General features: G+C 40.5%; 1 protein-coding gene across 1 annotated transcript in view; it reads right to left on the bottom strand.

The window, feature by feature from the left end:
* The window catches only part of LOC124800375, a 108,266-nt gene that overhangs the window by 15,484 nt on the left and 76,605 nt on the right, over positions 1 to 16,177 (bottom strand). The window contains exon 4 of the mRNA XM_047262991.1: positions 997 to 1,210. Within this exon, the coding sequence (XP_047118947.1) occupies positions 997 to 1,210 (214 nt within the window). The remainder of the gene's footprint in view (positions 1 to 996; positions 1,211 to 16,177) is intronic.

Genomic DNA, 16,177 nt, shown 5'->3' with positions numbered 1-16,177 from the left:
CCAGTCGTCATCTATTGTTTTGAAGTTGTTGTTTGCATTAGCTTATTTGTTATTTGTTCACTGCCTAACTATTACATGTTTATTCTGTTCGTAGCGGTCAACAAATCGTGCGTAATTGGCGAGCGATCTGTACTCGCGGCCAGTTTTTCGGGCGCCACCTCATATAATTTCACTGCGATCAGCCACATGACGCTGTTGTTGTGGTCTTCAGTCCTGAGATTGGTTTGATGCAGCTCTCCATGCTACTCTATCCTGTGCAAGCTTCTTCATCTCCCAGTACCTACTGCAGCTGACATCCTTGTGAATCTGCTTACTGTATTCATCTCTTGGTCTCCCTCTACGATTTTTACCCTCCACGCTGCCCTCCAATAGTAAATTGGTGATCCCTCGATGTCTCAGAACATGTCCTACCAACCGATCCCTTCATCTAGTCAAGTTGCGCCACAAGCTCCTCTTCTCCCCAATTCTGTTCAATACCTCCTCATTAGTTATGTGATCTAGCCGTCTAATATTCAGTATTCTTCTGTAGCACCACGTTTCGAAAGCTTCTATTCTCTTCTTGTCTAAGCTATTTATCGTCCACGTTTCACTTCCATCACATAACGCTACAGTTGGCTAAACGAGAGGTTTTGCACAAACACGAAAATTACGTGTTTGAAACTTCTGTTATGAATAAAAACTCTGTACTCCAGGGTGTAGACAAGTGCCGCCTCTTGGCGCCTTCCATCTTCAGTCACCTACGCTACTAATTTTCAATTTTTCACAAGAACCGTGTACCAAGCACAAATGAACGGTGAACGAGTGAAAATGAAGGATTCTCAAAAAAGAGCGATCACCAGTGAACTAGTTCCGAATGAAGAACGAGTTTGTCCATCTCTACTAGTAACGTAAGTTGATAGCACCCACAAGGAGGTAGGAGGGACAGTAAGGGGGAGAAAAGTGGAGGCTGAGACAGAGTAGGTGGGTGGGAAGACGCGGCAGCAGCGAGGCACGGACCTGGCGGTGGACGACGAGCGCCCAGTCGCGGGGCCCGAAGACGGCGAGCTCTGCGCCGGCGGCCGCCAGCTGCTGCAGGCCGGCGCGGTGGTTGTCGCCGTGGTGGGCGAACACCGCCGCGAAGCGCAGCGACAGCCGCACCCGGCCGCACAGCTGCCGCAGCGCGGCCGCGCACTCGCTGCACGGCGACACGTTCGCCAGCACCGTCACGCTCCTGCAGCACACACAGCACACGACACACGGCGCTGCTCAGTTCCTCTGTCTGCGTCTCGACATCAGTCACACTTTAAGAAAAAAAATGGTTCAAATGCCTCTGAGCACTATGGGACTTAACTTCTGAGGTCATCAGTCCCCTAGAACTTAGAACTACTTAAACCTAACTAACCTAAGGACATCACACACATCCATGCCCGAGGTAGGATTCGAACCTGCGACCGTAGCGGTCACGCGGCTCCGGACTGTAGCGCCTAGAACCGCTCGGCCACACTGGCCGGCCACACTTTAAGAGATGCGCTCACCGAAAACGACGATTCAGTAGTTTTGGTCCGGTACATAAATGACGAAGCAAGTGGTACAATGACCGGTAGTAACAGTGCTATAACTAGGGAAAGATACAAATGAATGTGTGAGTGAGAACCTGGGAGCCGATTACTTCTCTTTGTTTTTTCTTGTTTGTGTCGTTTGTTTTCCATATAACTAGAACCGTTCATCATTCAGTGTCAATCCATTACCTGTTTTATATCTTTAAAAGAATAGAAATTTCATTTTATACGTAATAAAAATTAATTTAGTGCGTAACTTCTGTTCCTTTATGTCAACAAAGCATCTACTTTTGATACAACAACAGTATACATCCACATACAATTTGTATACTAATGGCCATTAAAATTGCTACACCAACAAGATGACGTGCTACAGACGCGAAATATAACCGACAGGAAGAAGATGCTGTGATGTGCAAATGATTAGCTTTCCAGAGTATTCGCACAAGGCTGGCGCCGGCGGCGACACCTACAACGTGCAGACATGAGGAAACTTTCCAACCGATTCCTCATACACAAACAGCAGTTGACCAGCACTGCCTGGTGAAACGTTGTTGTGATGCCTCGTGTAAGGTGGAGGAATGCTTACCATCACGTCTTTGATAAACGCCTGATTGTATCCTATCGCGATTGCTGTTTATCGTATCGCGACATTGCTGATCGTGTTGGTCGAGATCCAATAACTGTTACCAGAATATGGAATCGGTGGGTTCAGGAGGGTAATACGGAACGCCGTGCCTCCTATCACTAGCAGTCGAGATGACAGGCATCTTATCCGCATGGCTGTAACGGATCGTGCATCCACGTCTCGATCCCTGAGTCAACAGATGGGGACGTTTGCAATACCACAACCATCTGCACGAACAGTACGACGACGTTTGCTGCAGCATGGACTATCAGCTCGGAAACCATGGCTGCGGTTACCCTTGACGTTGCATCGCAGACAGAAGCGCCTGCGATGGTGTACTCAACGATGAGCCTGGGTGCACGAATGGCAAAACGTAATTTTTTCTTATAAATCCAGGTTCTGTTTACAGCATCACGATGGTCGCACCCGTGTTTGGCGACATCGCGGTGAACACACATTGGAAGCGTCTGTTCGTCATCGCCAGCCATACTGGCGTATCACCCGGCGTGGTGGTATGGGGTGCCATTGGTTACACGTCTCGGTCACCTCTTGTTCGCATTGACGGCACTTTGAACAATGAACGTTACATTTCAGATGTGTTACGACCTGTAGCTCTACCCTTCATTCAGTCCCTGCGAAAACCCACATTTCAGCAGGATAATGCACGACCGCATGTTGCAGGTCGTGTACGGGCTTTTCTGGATGCAGTAAATGTTCGACTGCTGCCCTGGCCAGCACATGCTCCAGATCTCTCACCAATTGAAAACGTCTGGTCAATGGTGGCCGAGCAACTGGCTCGTCACAATACGGCAGTCATCACTCTTGATGAACTGTGGTATTGTGTTGAAGCTCCATGGGCAGTTGTACCTGTACACGCCATCCAAGCTCTGTTTGACTCAATGCCCAGGCGTATGAAGGCCGTTATTACGGCCGGAGTTGGTTGTTGTGGGTACAGATTTCTCAGGATCTATGCACCCAAATTGCGTGAAAATGTAATCAAATGTCAGTTCTAGTGTAATATATTTGTCCAACGAATACCCGTTTATCATCTGCATTTCTTCTTGGTGTAGCAAGTTTAATGGCCAGTAGTGTATATATGATAATTATTTTGTACTCAAGTGAACGTTCTTCATCATGATCAAATGTAAGAGTTTCCCGTTATTACTGATTACCTGAAATTTGTTTATGAAGAAAAGAAACATGTTTTATATACAATGTGTACAAGTTTGCTTCCGCCGTTTGCCGACAACGCAGATTGGACCTCGGTCAACATAACCTCATTCAACATTAGTCGATTTGTGTCTGCATCTTAAAGTTGTTCTTGATTGAAAATGTCAGTCTGCGAGCGTAATTCTCGTCATTTGTTGAGTCTCGTCGAATGTTCTCAGGTACGCATGGTAAGGACACTATTAGTGAAAGAACGTGTCGTGAGTGGTTTCAACGCTTTGAGAACAGTGATTTTGACGTCGTAGACCGGCATAGTGGTGGAAGAGAGAATGTTTTCGAAGATGCAGAATTGGAGACATTTCTGAGTGAAGACTCGAGTCAAACTCAAGAAGAACTGGCACGATTAGTGGGAGTGACACAGCAAACCATTTCAAAATGTCTCAAGGCTATGGGAAAGATTCATAAAGAAGGAACTTGGGTCCCGAGTGCGCTGAAACCAAGAGACGTTGAACGGTATTTGTGTGTTTGTGAACAGTTGCTTCAGAGGCAAAAACGGAAGGGATTTCTGCATCGCATTGTCACGGGGGACGAAAATTTGGTTTATTACGATAACCCTAAACTCAAAAAATCATAGAGATATCCCGGCCATGCTTCCACGTCGACGGCCAACAGAATATCACGGCTCCAAGATGATGTTCTGCATTTGGTGGGACGAGTTTGGCGTCGTGTACTATGAGGTTTTAAACCAAGTGAAACAGTCATAGGTGCTCGTTATCGAACGCAATTAATGCGTTTGAACAGAGCATTAAAAGTCGAAAGGCCGCAATACAGCGAGAGGCACGATAAAGTGATGTTGTAAAACGACAACGCTGGACCCCACGTTACAAAAGAGGTCAAAACGTACTTGGAAACGTTAAAATGGGTAGTGCTACCGCACCCGCCGTATTCTGCAGACATTTCTCCCTCTGACTATCACCTGTTTTGATCAATGGCGCGTGGGCTGGCTGACCAACACTTCAGATCTCATGAAAAAGTCACAAATTGGATCGATTCGTGGATCGTTTCAAAGATTAAAAATTTTTTCGACGCGGGATTCGTACACTGCCCAAAAGACGGGAGAAAGTAGCCGCCAGCGATGGAAAATACTTTGAATGATAAATGGTTCAAATGACTCTGAGCACTATGGGACTTGACATCTGAGGTAATCGGTCCCCTAGACCTTCGAACCACTTAAACCTAACTAACCTAAGGACATTACATGCCCGAGGCAGGATTCGAACCTGTGACCGTTGCGGTGGCGCGGTTCCAGACTGAAGCGCCTAGAACCGCTCAGCCACACCGGCCGGCCTTCGAATGATACATGCGTAACCAAATTGTTTCATTAAAGCCTCAAATGTAGGGGAAAAACTGCGGAAGCGAAGTTGTACACCTTGCAATATAGGAGTGCATAGTTTCACGGCGATATGTACTAATAAAAGTTTCTCGGGCTTCCAGCCGTCATTATGAAACGAGCCTACTATAACGCGAAGATTCGGTTGATGTTGGAGGAGGAGACATATTAAAAACTGTCAAAGGACCCAGCTTCAAGAATAATGAGGAAGACGTAGGAGCTTCTCAAGATGTCTTCGCTGGAGGAGAGCTCCGTCAAAAATCTCCACCCTCGGGCACCTCGACCAACTACGTTGTATGGCCTTCCAAAGGTTCACAAGTAGAACACTCCTCTACGTCCTATCGTGAGCACCATTGCATCGCCGACTTAGACTCGCGAAACATCTGGCCAACCTCCTTTCCCCGTACTTTGGTCACTGTGAGCACCACATCAAGTATACAGTCGACTTCATCACTCGAACTAAATGCCTGCGTCTTGGAGAAGGGGATATTATGGTCAGCTTTGATGTAGTGTCATTGGTCACGCGCATTCCTATTAAAGACTCTATAGATCTGCTGTCCCAGATATTTGATTTGTTGTGGATTTATTCAAGCATACTCTGACGTCATCGTATTTATTGTATGATGGAGAATATTTCCGGGGTAGGGGATTTTCTCTGCCTCGTGATGACTGGGTGTTGTGTGATGTCCTTAGGTTAGTTAGGTTTAAGTAGTTCTAAGTTCTAGGGGACTGATGACCATAGATGTTAAGTCCCATATTTCAACCAGACGGACGGCGTTGCGATGGGAATCACATTAGCTCCATTTGTAACCAATCTGTTTACAGAGCACTTTGTAAGTAGGCTGTTTAGGTTTTTTTATTGGTAACGCCACCTCTGTATGAAAATCACTGGCTGTGCTGTGTGCAGTCTGTGGCTGCATTGCATTGTTGTAATACTCGCCATTGTAGTGTTAGGCAGCTGGATGTGAACAGCGCGTAGCGTTGCGCAGTTGGAGGTGAGCCGCCAGCAGTGGTGGATGTGGGGAGAGAGATGGCGGAGTTTTGTAATTTGTGATGAACTGCTATATATATTATGACTTTTGATGATATCAAGGTAAATACATTGTTTGTTCTCTATTAATATCTTTCATTTGCTAACTATCCCTATCAGTAGTTAGTGCCTTCCATAGTTTGAATCTTTTATTTAGCTGGCAGTAGTGGCGCTCGCTGTATTGCAGTAGCTTGAGCAGCGAAGATTTTTGTGAGGTAAGTGATTTGTGAAAGGTATAGTTTAATGTTAGTCAGGGCCATTCTTTTGTAAGGAATTTTGAAAGTCAGATTGCGTTGCGCTAACAAAATATTGTGTGTCAGTTTAAGCACAGTCTTGTATAAATTCTTCAAAGGGGACGTTTCATATGTCGACCCTTAGCCGAGGATGCCTCACTGGAATCTTCTGATTTTTTTTGTAGTTTGTGTAATTAGTGTAGATTTTATTTATTGCTAGTGCGTAATTGTAGAGAAAATCTCCTTTGTAGTTGTAGCCTTTCATTGTTGTACAGTAAAACAGTTGTGGCATGCATGCAGATTTGCACCAAGTATTTCGCAGCTACGCTTGCAATTAACTAGATATTATTTTCAGTGCTATGTTAATGTGTTCTCCTATTTTTGCACTTCAAATTGTGCTTTTCTGTGTTATCGTGTGAAATATTGTGACAATTATGGCGTGTGAAAAACGTAACACTAGGCTCCAAACTAAACTGAGAAATAATAGTGACGACGAGCGTAGCTTATCAGCGCCGCCGAGTAATGAATTTACTAATGTTCAACATAGTAATTTGGTAACTGTGCACAGGGAAATGGAGCGGGCGTCAAACAAGGGCGTGGACAGTGAAACAATTAGTGAAGAGGGAAGCATTATCGATCGATCGGTCGGCAACAGCTCGCCTCAGGAATCCGAAATGACAGGACACAATTTCGCAAATACTGTAGATTCAGGTTTTGGGTCATCACCGTTTTCTCAAATAAGTCAAGACACATTTTCTGCTTGTCAAAATGTGAATGTTGCCGGTGCAAATGCACTGCAAAAAAGCATAGAGAAACAGATTTCAGACACTAATACATTATTATTGCAATTAATGCAACAAATGGAACAAAATCAGAGACAAATGGGACAAAATCTTAAAAAGTTAGACACAGTGGAACAAAACTTTAAAAAGTTAGACACAATGGAACAAAATCAGAGACAAACACAGCAACAGTTAGACAAACTGGAACAAAATCAGAGACAAACACAGCAACAGCTTCAAAAGTTAGACTCATTGGAACAAACTCTTGAACAAACGCGTGAAGATTTAACTACTGAGTTACATAACATTGAATCGAAATGTCAAAAAGTCTGTAATGACGTAAAAACTCAAATTTGTGAGCATTTTCAACCTATTTTTTCGCGGCATGAAAATGCATTACAGAATCACGAAGCAGCCATAAAAGAACTGCAAGTTATTGTTCATGAAAATCATGAGACCTTGCAAGCTAAATTTGACTCAGTTGCATCTACCGATTCAGTTACGCAACTTGCAAAAACTCAGGAAAACTTTAAGGACACAGTAGATGCTCTGAAACTTGGTTCAGAAAAACACACTGAAGAAATAAGTACACTATCGGAGAAAGTAGCCGAACTTTTGGATCAGTTCACTAATTTATCTATGGAGGTAGATGATAATCTGACTGACGCAAGACCGGTAGTCTTTAATGACACAGAAGAGTACGAACAAATTAGGAAATTCAAACAAAATCAGAATCAAATTAATACACAGTACAAAAGAGAAATCCGGGAAGTGCAAGATCAGTTGGCACAAGTAGTACAAGAATTACGTGTTTCAGAGGCCACTCGCGCTCCAATACGGGAAGAGGGACTTAGAAATACGGAACAACCACAAAATAATAACACAGGACACTTCGGAAATTATGAAAGAAATTGGCAATGTGCACCGAATTTTGAGATTGAACCGCCGACACGACGTAACAATGACCGACATGCGACTCGCCGACACGATGATTTTGACTATAAGCTGTTCATTACTACACGTAAATTCAAAACATTTAAGAATTCTGGCAACGACATTCATCCACAAGCATGGCTCCATCAATTCTCTCATTGTTTTCCTCCCAACTGGTCGTTAGAACACAGATTAGAATTTATGTGTGGCTATTTAGAGAATGAACCAGCTGTAAGAATGCGATCGGTCATTCACGATTGTCACAGTGAAGGAGAATTTTACCATGCCTTCCTCTCAGCATATTGGTCTCAAGCTACACAAGACCAAGTAAAACATAGCATCATGATGATGAAACACTTTGAACAATCTGAATTTTCCAGTCTTGTGAAATATTTTGAAGTTATGTTGCATAAGAATCAATATCTTTCAAACCCATACAGCCCCTCAGAACTCATCCGCATTTCCTTAATCAAATTGCCTGAACATTTACGACATATTATTTTAGCAGGACGTTGCAAAGATGACATTGAAGCTTTTCAGGGTCTGTTACAAGAATTGGAAATTGACACTGACAATCGGGGAACACGGAAACAGGAGCACAACAATTACAGGTCACATCTGTCACAATTCCACGATGAAAGAAATAATAACTGGACACGACAAGGCTATTCTCACAACACATATCGTGACCAAAACAGACACCACCCGTATGACAACCGTTGGCAGAGTAGTAATAATTACAGGGAAAGATCACCTCTCCGCGGTAGTGACTATCACAGAGACAATCAGAGAAACAGACAATTTGGGAACCAAAATAATTATTATCAAGGGAGACAGAATAACTTTAGACGCAACGGTCCAGCGCGCAGTTACAATTCAGGGAGAAATTCTCCACCACTTAACCGACAAGAAAGAAACTACAGGAACTATCGACATGACGACAGACGATGTGATCGTAACGACAGACCTGAATTGCATCAGAACTGGCGGGATTTAAACAGGGCAGGGCCCTCTCGTCACGGTGAATTTGTTAAAGTTAGGTCTCCAAATCCCAATAATGACGCTCGCCAACAAAGAGACAATAGGCAATGACTCACACCGCTGGCAGCCACAAAACGTTCTTATGACACTAACGACGCAGCTGCCGTAGCTAGTAATTACGTAAAAATGGAAGACATTAGGGACATCTTACTCCAGGAACACGACATAAAACATAACAACATTGCATATCCTGTGATTCACATTACAGTAAATGATGTAAAATTCACGGCAGTACTTGACTCTGGCAGTCCCATTTCAGTAATTAGTGAAACAGCCTTTCGCAAATGCAACAAATCGAACGATTGTCCCACACTTCCGTTACGTAAGATTAAATTACAAGGTGCAATCTTTGGAAAAAGTGTAGATGTACGCCAACAAACCAACTTAGAATTCTTTTGTCAAAGCCACAGCTTCTCTATGAGCTTTCTTATTGTTCCATTATTGTCGACGGAAATTATATTGGGAGTAGACTTTTTGAATGAATACAAAACAATCTTAAACTTTCACGATGCTGAAATAAGTTTAGAAAAAGAAGGTAAGTCAGTAGCTTTGAAATTTGAAGATTGGCTCTCAAATCATGACGAAGAAATTAATCGGCTTTACCTTCTGTTAGATAACAGTTCGGAATTTTCTACGGAACTAGACCCTAACAATCACTCTGCAAGTACTGACAGGGATGATGTCGACGGCATATTTGACACTAATAAGTTAATTCAGAATAAAATTCAGACAATTGAGAATTGTAATGACACTGATAGGCAGGACCTTTTTGAGATTTTACAAGCACATTCCACAGTTTTTACTCATAAAACAGGAACAATCAAGGGATTTCAATACCAATTTCGTGTTCGTGAGCATACTAAATTTTGTGTTAGACCATATGTAATTCCAGCACATTATAGGGACCGTGTTAGAACAGAAATACAATCTATGCTCGACGAGGGCATTATTGAGCCTGCAGTAAGCTCATACAACAATCCATTACATGTTGTTGAGAAGAAAAATGGATCGATCAGGCTTGTGTCAGATTCGAGACAAATCAATACGATCATTATTCCTGAAACAGACAGGCCGCAAACGTTAGAAGAACTTCTTCAAAATTTTAATGGTGTAAAAGTGTTGTCTTCCATTGATCTCAGATCCAGCTTTTATCAGATCGAACTTCATCCAGAATGTAGAAAATACACAGCTTTCCTTTGTTTCGGCGTTTGTTATCAGTTTCGGAAACTTCCCTTTGGTTTGAACATTTCTTCAGCAGCATTCATTCGCTGGCTAAATTCCATATTACCTGAGTTCTTAAAACGTCACATCACCTTATATGTGGACGATATTCTAATAGCAGAAGCTTCATGGGAACTACATAATCGCATCCTCAACAGTTTGTTACGTATTTTTGCAGAATCTGGAATTACAGTTAACTTGGAAAAGTCTGAATTCGGTAGGTCAAAGGTGAGGTTTTTGGGACATATTATTTCTTCTGAAGGCATTCAGCCGGATCCTGAAAAGTTAGAAGCAATCAGAGCCATTCCAGTTCCATCCACAAAAAGACAAGTCCGCAGTTTTCTAGGTCTCGTAAATTTTTACCGTCGTTTTCTGAATATGCAAATTCTTGTTACACCAAAACTTTGTTCTCTCACTGGAAAAAATACTATTTGGAACTGGGACGAACAAGCACAGTTGGAACTCAATTCTTTGAAAGAAGCGTTACTTCACGCGCCAATCTTAGCTCATCCAGATCTGTCACAAGATTTCTGCCTTAGCACGGATTCTTCTAAAGTCGGTCTTGGTGCCCATTTATTTCAAGAAGCCACAGAAAATGACACTACTGTTCAGAAAACCATTGCTTTTGCTAGCGGAGTGCTAACAAAATCTGAAAAAAATTATTCCGTTACTGAATTAGAAGCTTTAGCTATCGTTTGGGCATTTAACAAATTCCGTTTCTTTCTTTCTGGTAAGCACGTAAAAGTATACAGTGATCATCGTGCATTACAATTTCTTATGTCTTCAAAATTAAATCATGACAGGTTAAAACGTTGGGCATTGTTTCTGTAAGAATTCCGCTTCACAATAGTCTACATTCCCGGTAAGGAGAACATTGTTGCGGACGCACTGTCACGCGCACCGGCTGGGCTTGAGAAAAGTAACACAGAAGGCAACATTGAGAAAAATTTCAGTATTCTTTACATTCAGAAAGTCGCCTTTGAAAACTTCATCACCACATCTTTAAAGGACATTGCTCATGAACAAGATAAAGATCCGATTTGGAAAGACATCAAGAGCAAATGGCATGAAAAGACACACACACAGATTCGGCATTATTACCTGGTTAGAAACAACATACTCTTCAGACGCTGCACTGTTGATGACAAGCTATGGGTACTTTGCATTCCAGACGATTTTGTTAATAAGCTCATTTGGTACATTCATTTCAGCTACGCACATTTTGGCCCACGAAAATGTTATCATATTCTTCGAACGACTTGTTATTTTAACAATATGGAAAAGCGAATTCAAAGAGTCTTGTCTATTTGTAAACTTTGTCAAAAGGCGAAACCATCTACTGTCTCACATCGTGCTCCGTTGTTTCCTATCACTCCTTCTAAATTAAAAGAATTTGCTGCTGTTGATCTCTTGGGACCGCTTGTCAGAACATCTAATGGATTTTCGTACATTCTAGTCGCTGTTGAATTTACTTCAAAATTTGTTTCTTTCACACCGTTACGTAAAGCCACTGGACGGTCTGTATCCAACGCCTTTGTTAAAAATTTCTTACGTGAAGTTGGACACGTTAGTAAAGTCATTTCAGATAACGGACCTCAATTCAGATCTGCTGTTTGGTCACGCATGCTTCGCAACCATAAAATCAAACCTGTTTTTATTTCATTGTACTCACCACATTGTAACCCCTCCGAACGGATTATGAAAGAAATCAATAAGCTTTGCAGACTTTATTGTCACAGAAAGCATCAGGATTGGGACAGATATTTACACTTATTTCAAAACGTGCTGAATGAAATGCCTCACGACTCCACTGCTTTACCACCTACTCTTGTACTGAAGAATGAAGAACCACTGAACAGAATCAGAGAGCTTGTACCTTTCCCGAATACACGTAAACATCGACACAAAGACATAATTGATTTGGCTCTTAAAAATATAAAATCTGCAGCAGACAAAAGGAGAAAACTACACGGTAAAGCAAATGCAAAGAAATTATATATTGGTCAGAAAGTTCTCATTAAAGCTCATTCATTGTCACATAAGAAGAAACACTTGAGTCACAAATTCTTTCTAGTTTACAATGGACCTTACAGAATCCGACGTATACCACATGATAATTGCGTTGAAGTTGAAACTCTGCGTACTAGGAAGAGTAAAGGTTTACACCACATTTCACATGTAAAACCGTTTATTGAAAGATAATCTGCTTTTTTAACTTAGTCTTTGTCATAAAATTTTTCGCTTCACATTACTAATATGCTTTGTCAGACTTAGAATCTGTTAACATACAACAATGTTTGAAGTTAAATATCCAATCAAGAATCAAGAGAACTTATTTAAACAGAAATGACGAATGCATTGTTATAGTGAACAGACGTCACAGTGTTATTGTGTGTGTACATTCTTGCTTGTTAGTTGCACGATTATGGAACGACTATAAGGCTTACATATTTAGAACATTTACCAGTACTGCTAATGAGATTTTAATGCAACATTTTGGTTGACTTGAAAATATATTCTGGATTTAAAGTACTTTCTGTGAGATACCAGATGACACAGTGTTAGTTTATGTGACAGTTACACGATTTTATCACGACGCTACTAATGAGTGACAATTTACAATGTTGCTTTTGTAGTGTTTCTGTTTTATATCTGCACAGTTTTTCTGAATTATTCTGGAAAGTAAAACAGGTTTTAGTAGTAACTTTTGTGGTATAGCTACAATGAGACTGCCTTTTCCGTAGCACAACAATACGTTACAGCACAGTACTTTCCGCATCATGGCAATAAGCGTAATAACTACGATATCTATACACAAAGCATTTCACTTTTGTTTATCATGAGGTAAGTACATTGACTTCTGCAGAACTTAGCTTTCGGAGGACGATAACTACGACACTTCCACAGAGATTATGTTACAAGACGCACAGTTTAGCGCTACAGTACACATATTTGAGTGATTAATTTTATACTTAAAACATTTATTTTTACAGATTTTTGAATTACAAAGAAAGTTTTCCGTGATATATTTCATTCCATTGGTGTAACCTGTAACACCTGAGGGTATAATTACATTAATCCTCAGGGGGGTACACGCTTACTTTGTGTACCATGTGTGTGGCAACCACAAGGAACCCTAGCTAATATGGTATTTGCTTCTACAACTTTACACATCGGTACCATGTTTCTCTAACACACAAATTACACAGCTATCTGATCATTTAACTGAGAGATAAACATTTTTTTACTACATCAGTGACACATGTTTACGCAATACACAGTTGGGTAACTTCACACTTATGAAACTGTATTTTGTCTGTACTGTGTGAACTGTTCATATTTTTTCGGAACCATTGTGATACTATGAGAGTTTTGAGTGGTGTATTTGGTATGGGATCATGATTTTTAAAGTACGTTTGAGGCAGATGACACTTTTGACATGAGCAGAGAATTTTTTTAGGTTTTGACATTATTGCAGAAAGCTACGACGTTTTTGAGATTTGACTGAGGTGTTATGATGTTATTATTACGACGACGATGTGTACTATGCTGTTGAGATATGTTTATGATCAATAAGATGATGCTACCGTATATGAGGAATAAGAAGTATGTTGGAAACCAAGACTCGTACTTTAAGAGTTATGAAATGTGCGTAAATACGTGACTGTATCACAATGCTGACGAATATTTTATTTGGACACTTATATTTATAGGATTTTGTTTCTACAGATTTGCAACGCTAATTGTTGACCTGTGAAATATTTTTATGTGAGACTGTCACTGTAGCGGAAACTGCTGTCGTAAATATTTCCGTAAGAAAGTTAAGTGACCACCTGCACGTAATGCATCGTGGGCACCCAGCTGCGCGACAGACACCTGGAAAAAAGCCATTAGTGCCTTTCAGAGGTGCAGGTGGAGAAAAAAAAAGAGAGAGACCATTAACCTCGCTATTGACATTCCTTTGTGGAAAGCATCGCAAATAAGACACGCTCATTACTTGGAAACATATGATTATATTGTGGAGCGCCTACTTTCTGCTACTTACTGAAATGCTTATAAACTGATGGGAAATATTCTTACATCTGCAAACCTGATAATGACAAGTGTCTTTCTACGAGAGTTGAGAGCTACTGACTTATGAAATGTCACATGACTATTGAATGATATTTGTATGCTTTGGTTTGCGTAATTGCTTATTTCATTTGATACCTGTTTTCCAGCTGTGTTACAGCATTAGTTTTATAAAATAAACTTAGATGCATTTGGTAACGTGAACACTTTCTGTCAACAGATCTATTAAATAATAATTTTGTGATCCACATTCTTCAAAAAAGGAACACTTGGAAAGGAAAGAACAATAAGAAGGGACTAATAACAGTAACTGCATCTGTAATTTTCTTTTCAAGTACTTGATAATTGCTTTTGTAGAATAATTTGTGGTGCACCACTTTAATTACTTAGACATTAAGATGTCATTATACATTTCCCTTATCTGCATTGTTATCTTTAGTGTACTATTTTTTCTGCTTGAGCTATGTCATGTTTAGGTATAAGTTACTGCTGTTTGCCAGGCATAGTGCTGCTAAATTTAACTTTGTATTACTCTGTTAAGCTTTTCTTGTTGCTGCACATTGGCTCATATTAGTTGTAATTTTGCATTTTTTCTGTTAATTTAGATTTACTGTAGCTTGCTTTGCAATTTTCCATTTTTTTGGTCATTGCTGTTTCTTATTTTGTGCTGCTGCATTGCCTCGTCCCTTAGTTTAGCACCTGAGCTCAGTAGATTTAAGTTAGTTTAAGAGGGGGTAGCCTCTAAGAGAATGAGTTTCGATGAATTGGAAGAAATGCATTGAGAAGTTATACGAAAAAAAGGTACACAAAACAGGTTTAGGTAGGATTTTCTTGGAAATAAATGTTGAGGTAAGAAATGTGTGAACATATAAATACAGAAAGCATACTTAGATAGAATTTTTTTTGGTGGAAACAAAGGATGAAATAAGAGGAAAGATATATGAAGTTTTGGGTTGGACTGCAGTACCACATGTCACACTGAAAACGAACCCTGTCCTTTCCTATTGGTGTTATCCCACTATGTGTTTGTGTACCCTTGTGTATTTGTTTTCTTCCTGTCTCTGTGTAGTTTCATAGAATTTTTTCTTCTTTTAATATTAAGCTAAATTCACTATGATGAGGAATACTGTTATCCTCGAATATAATTGGCATTAATAATATGTTATTTACCTTGTAAAGATGTTTAGACATTATTTATTCTGTTTTGTTTTAATGCTCATGTGTGAAGTTGATGTTTCGAAAGTTACTCTGATCTTTTATGTATTTACTTATGTCATAATTCCTGTAACACTGATGTATATGTCATTTCGATTCTTTTGTAAAGCCCATATTACTACAAATGTTATCTGTACTATTATGTTCTTTAATGATGTATTTGTACCTTTGTAATTGTATTCTTATGTTATTAAATTGTAATTGTCACCAGTTCATGATATTATTAACTTGTTAGTTACATTTCACTGCACACGTTTCTGTTGGTCATAGTATATGGACAATATGTGAGAAGTAGGGACTGTTACTGTTTGCATGTGTGTTAATAATTCAGCAAGGGACTGGATAACAGCATTGCTGTTTCTAAGGACAATTCCAAAAACTTTATGAGTGCACAAGTGGTGGTTATGGACTTGCTATATTCTCCGCAAGAATCTTCGATGGTGATTGTGCACCTGCACAGTCGCAACGGATGGCTGCTAGCCATCTCTACAAGGACTACAGTGGGTCTGCATTTTTGGTGGCCCACCAATACCGTAATCTCTACCAGGACTACAGTGGGTCGGCTCTGTGATGACCTACCTACCAATATTCTTCAAAACTTCGAATGACTCTGCGGTGGGTTTGCTCTGTTGTGGCCCATTACCTGTCAGCATGTCAAGAGTCAGCACTGTCTTTCCGTTGGAAGGACAACACTCAAGACTGCATGGAAATCTACTACTTCTGTGTGCAATTTCTTTTACTAATGAGACTTTGTGGGAAAAAAACTGTAATTACTATTATGATGAATGATCAGGACTGTCTTTATGGACTGTGACAAAATTTTAGCTTTTGACCAACATTGTATCAATAAGTGTGTGCATTTGATTTCTTTGTTATTGTAATTATGAAAAATTTTTTTCAAATCTGTATTGGCCACTGCCCAATCCAA

The sequence above is a fragment of the Schistocerca piceifrons genome, chromosome 1 (assembly GCF_021461385.2).
Source record: "Schistocerca piceifrons isolate TAMUIC-IGC-003096 chromosome 1, iqSchPice1.1, whole genome shotgun sequence".
Lineage (NCBI taxonomy): Eukaryota > Metazoa > Arthropoda > Insecta > Orthoptera > Acrididae > Schistocerca > Schistocerca piceifrons.
The sequence above is the reverse complement of the archived record's forward strand: the minus strand, read 5'-3'. Positions and strand labels throughout refer to the sequence as shown.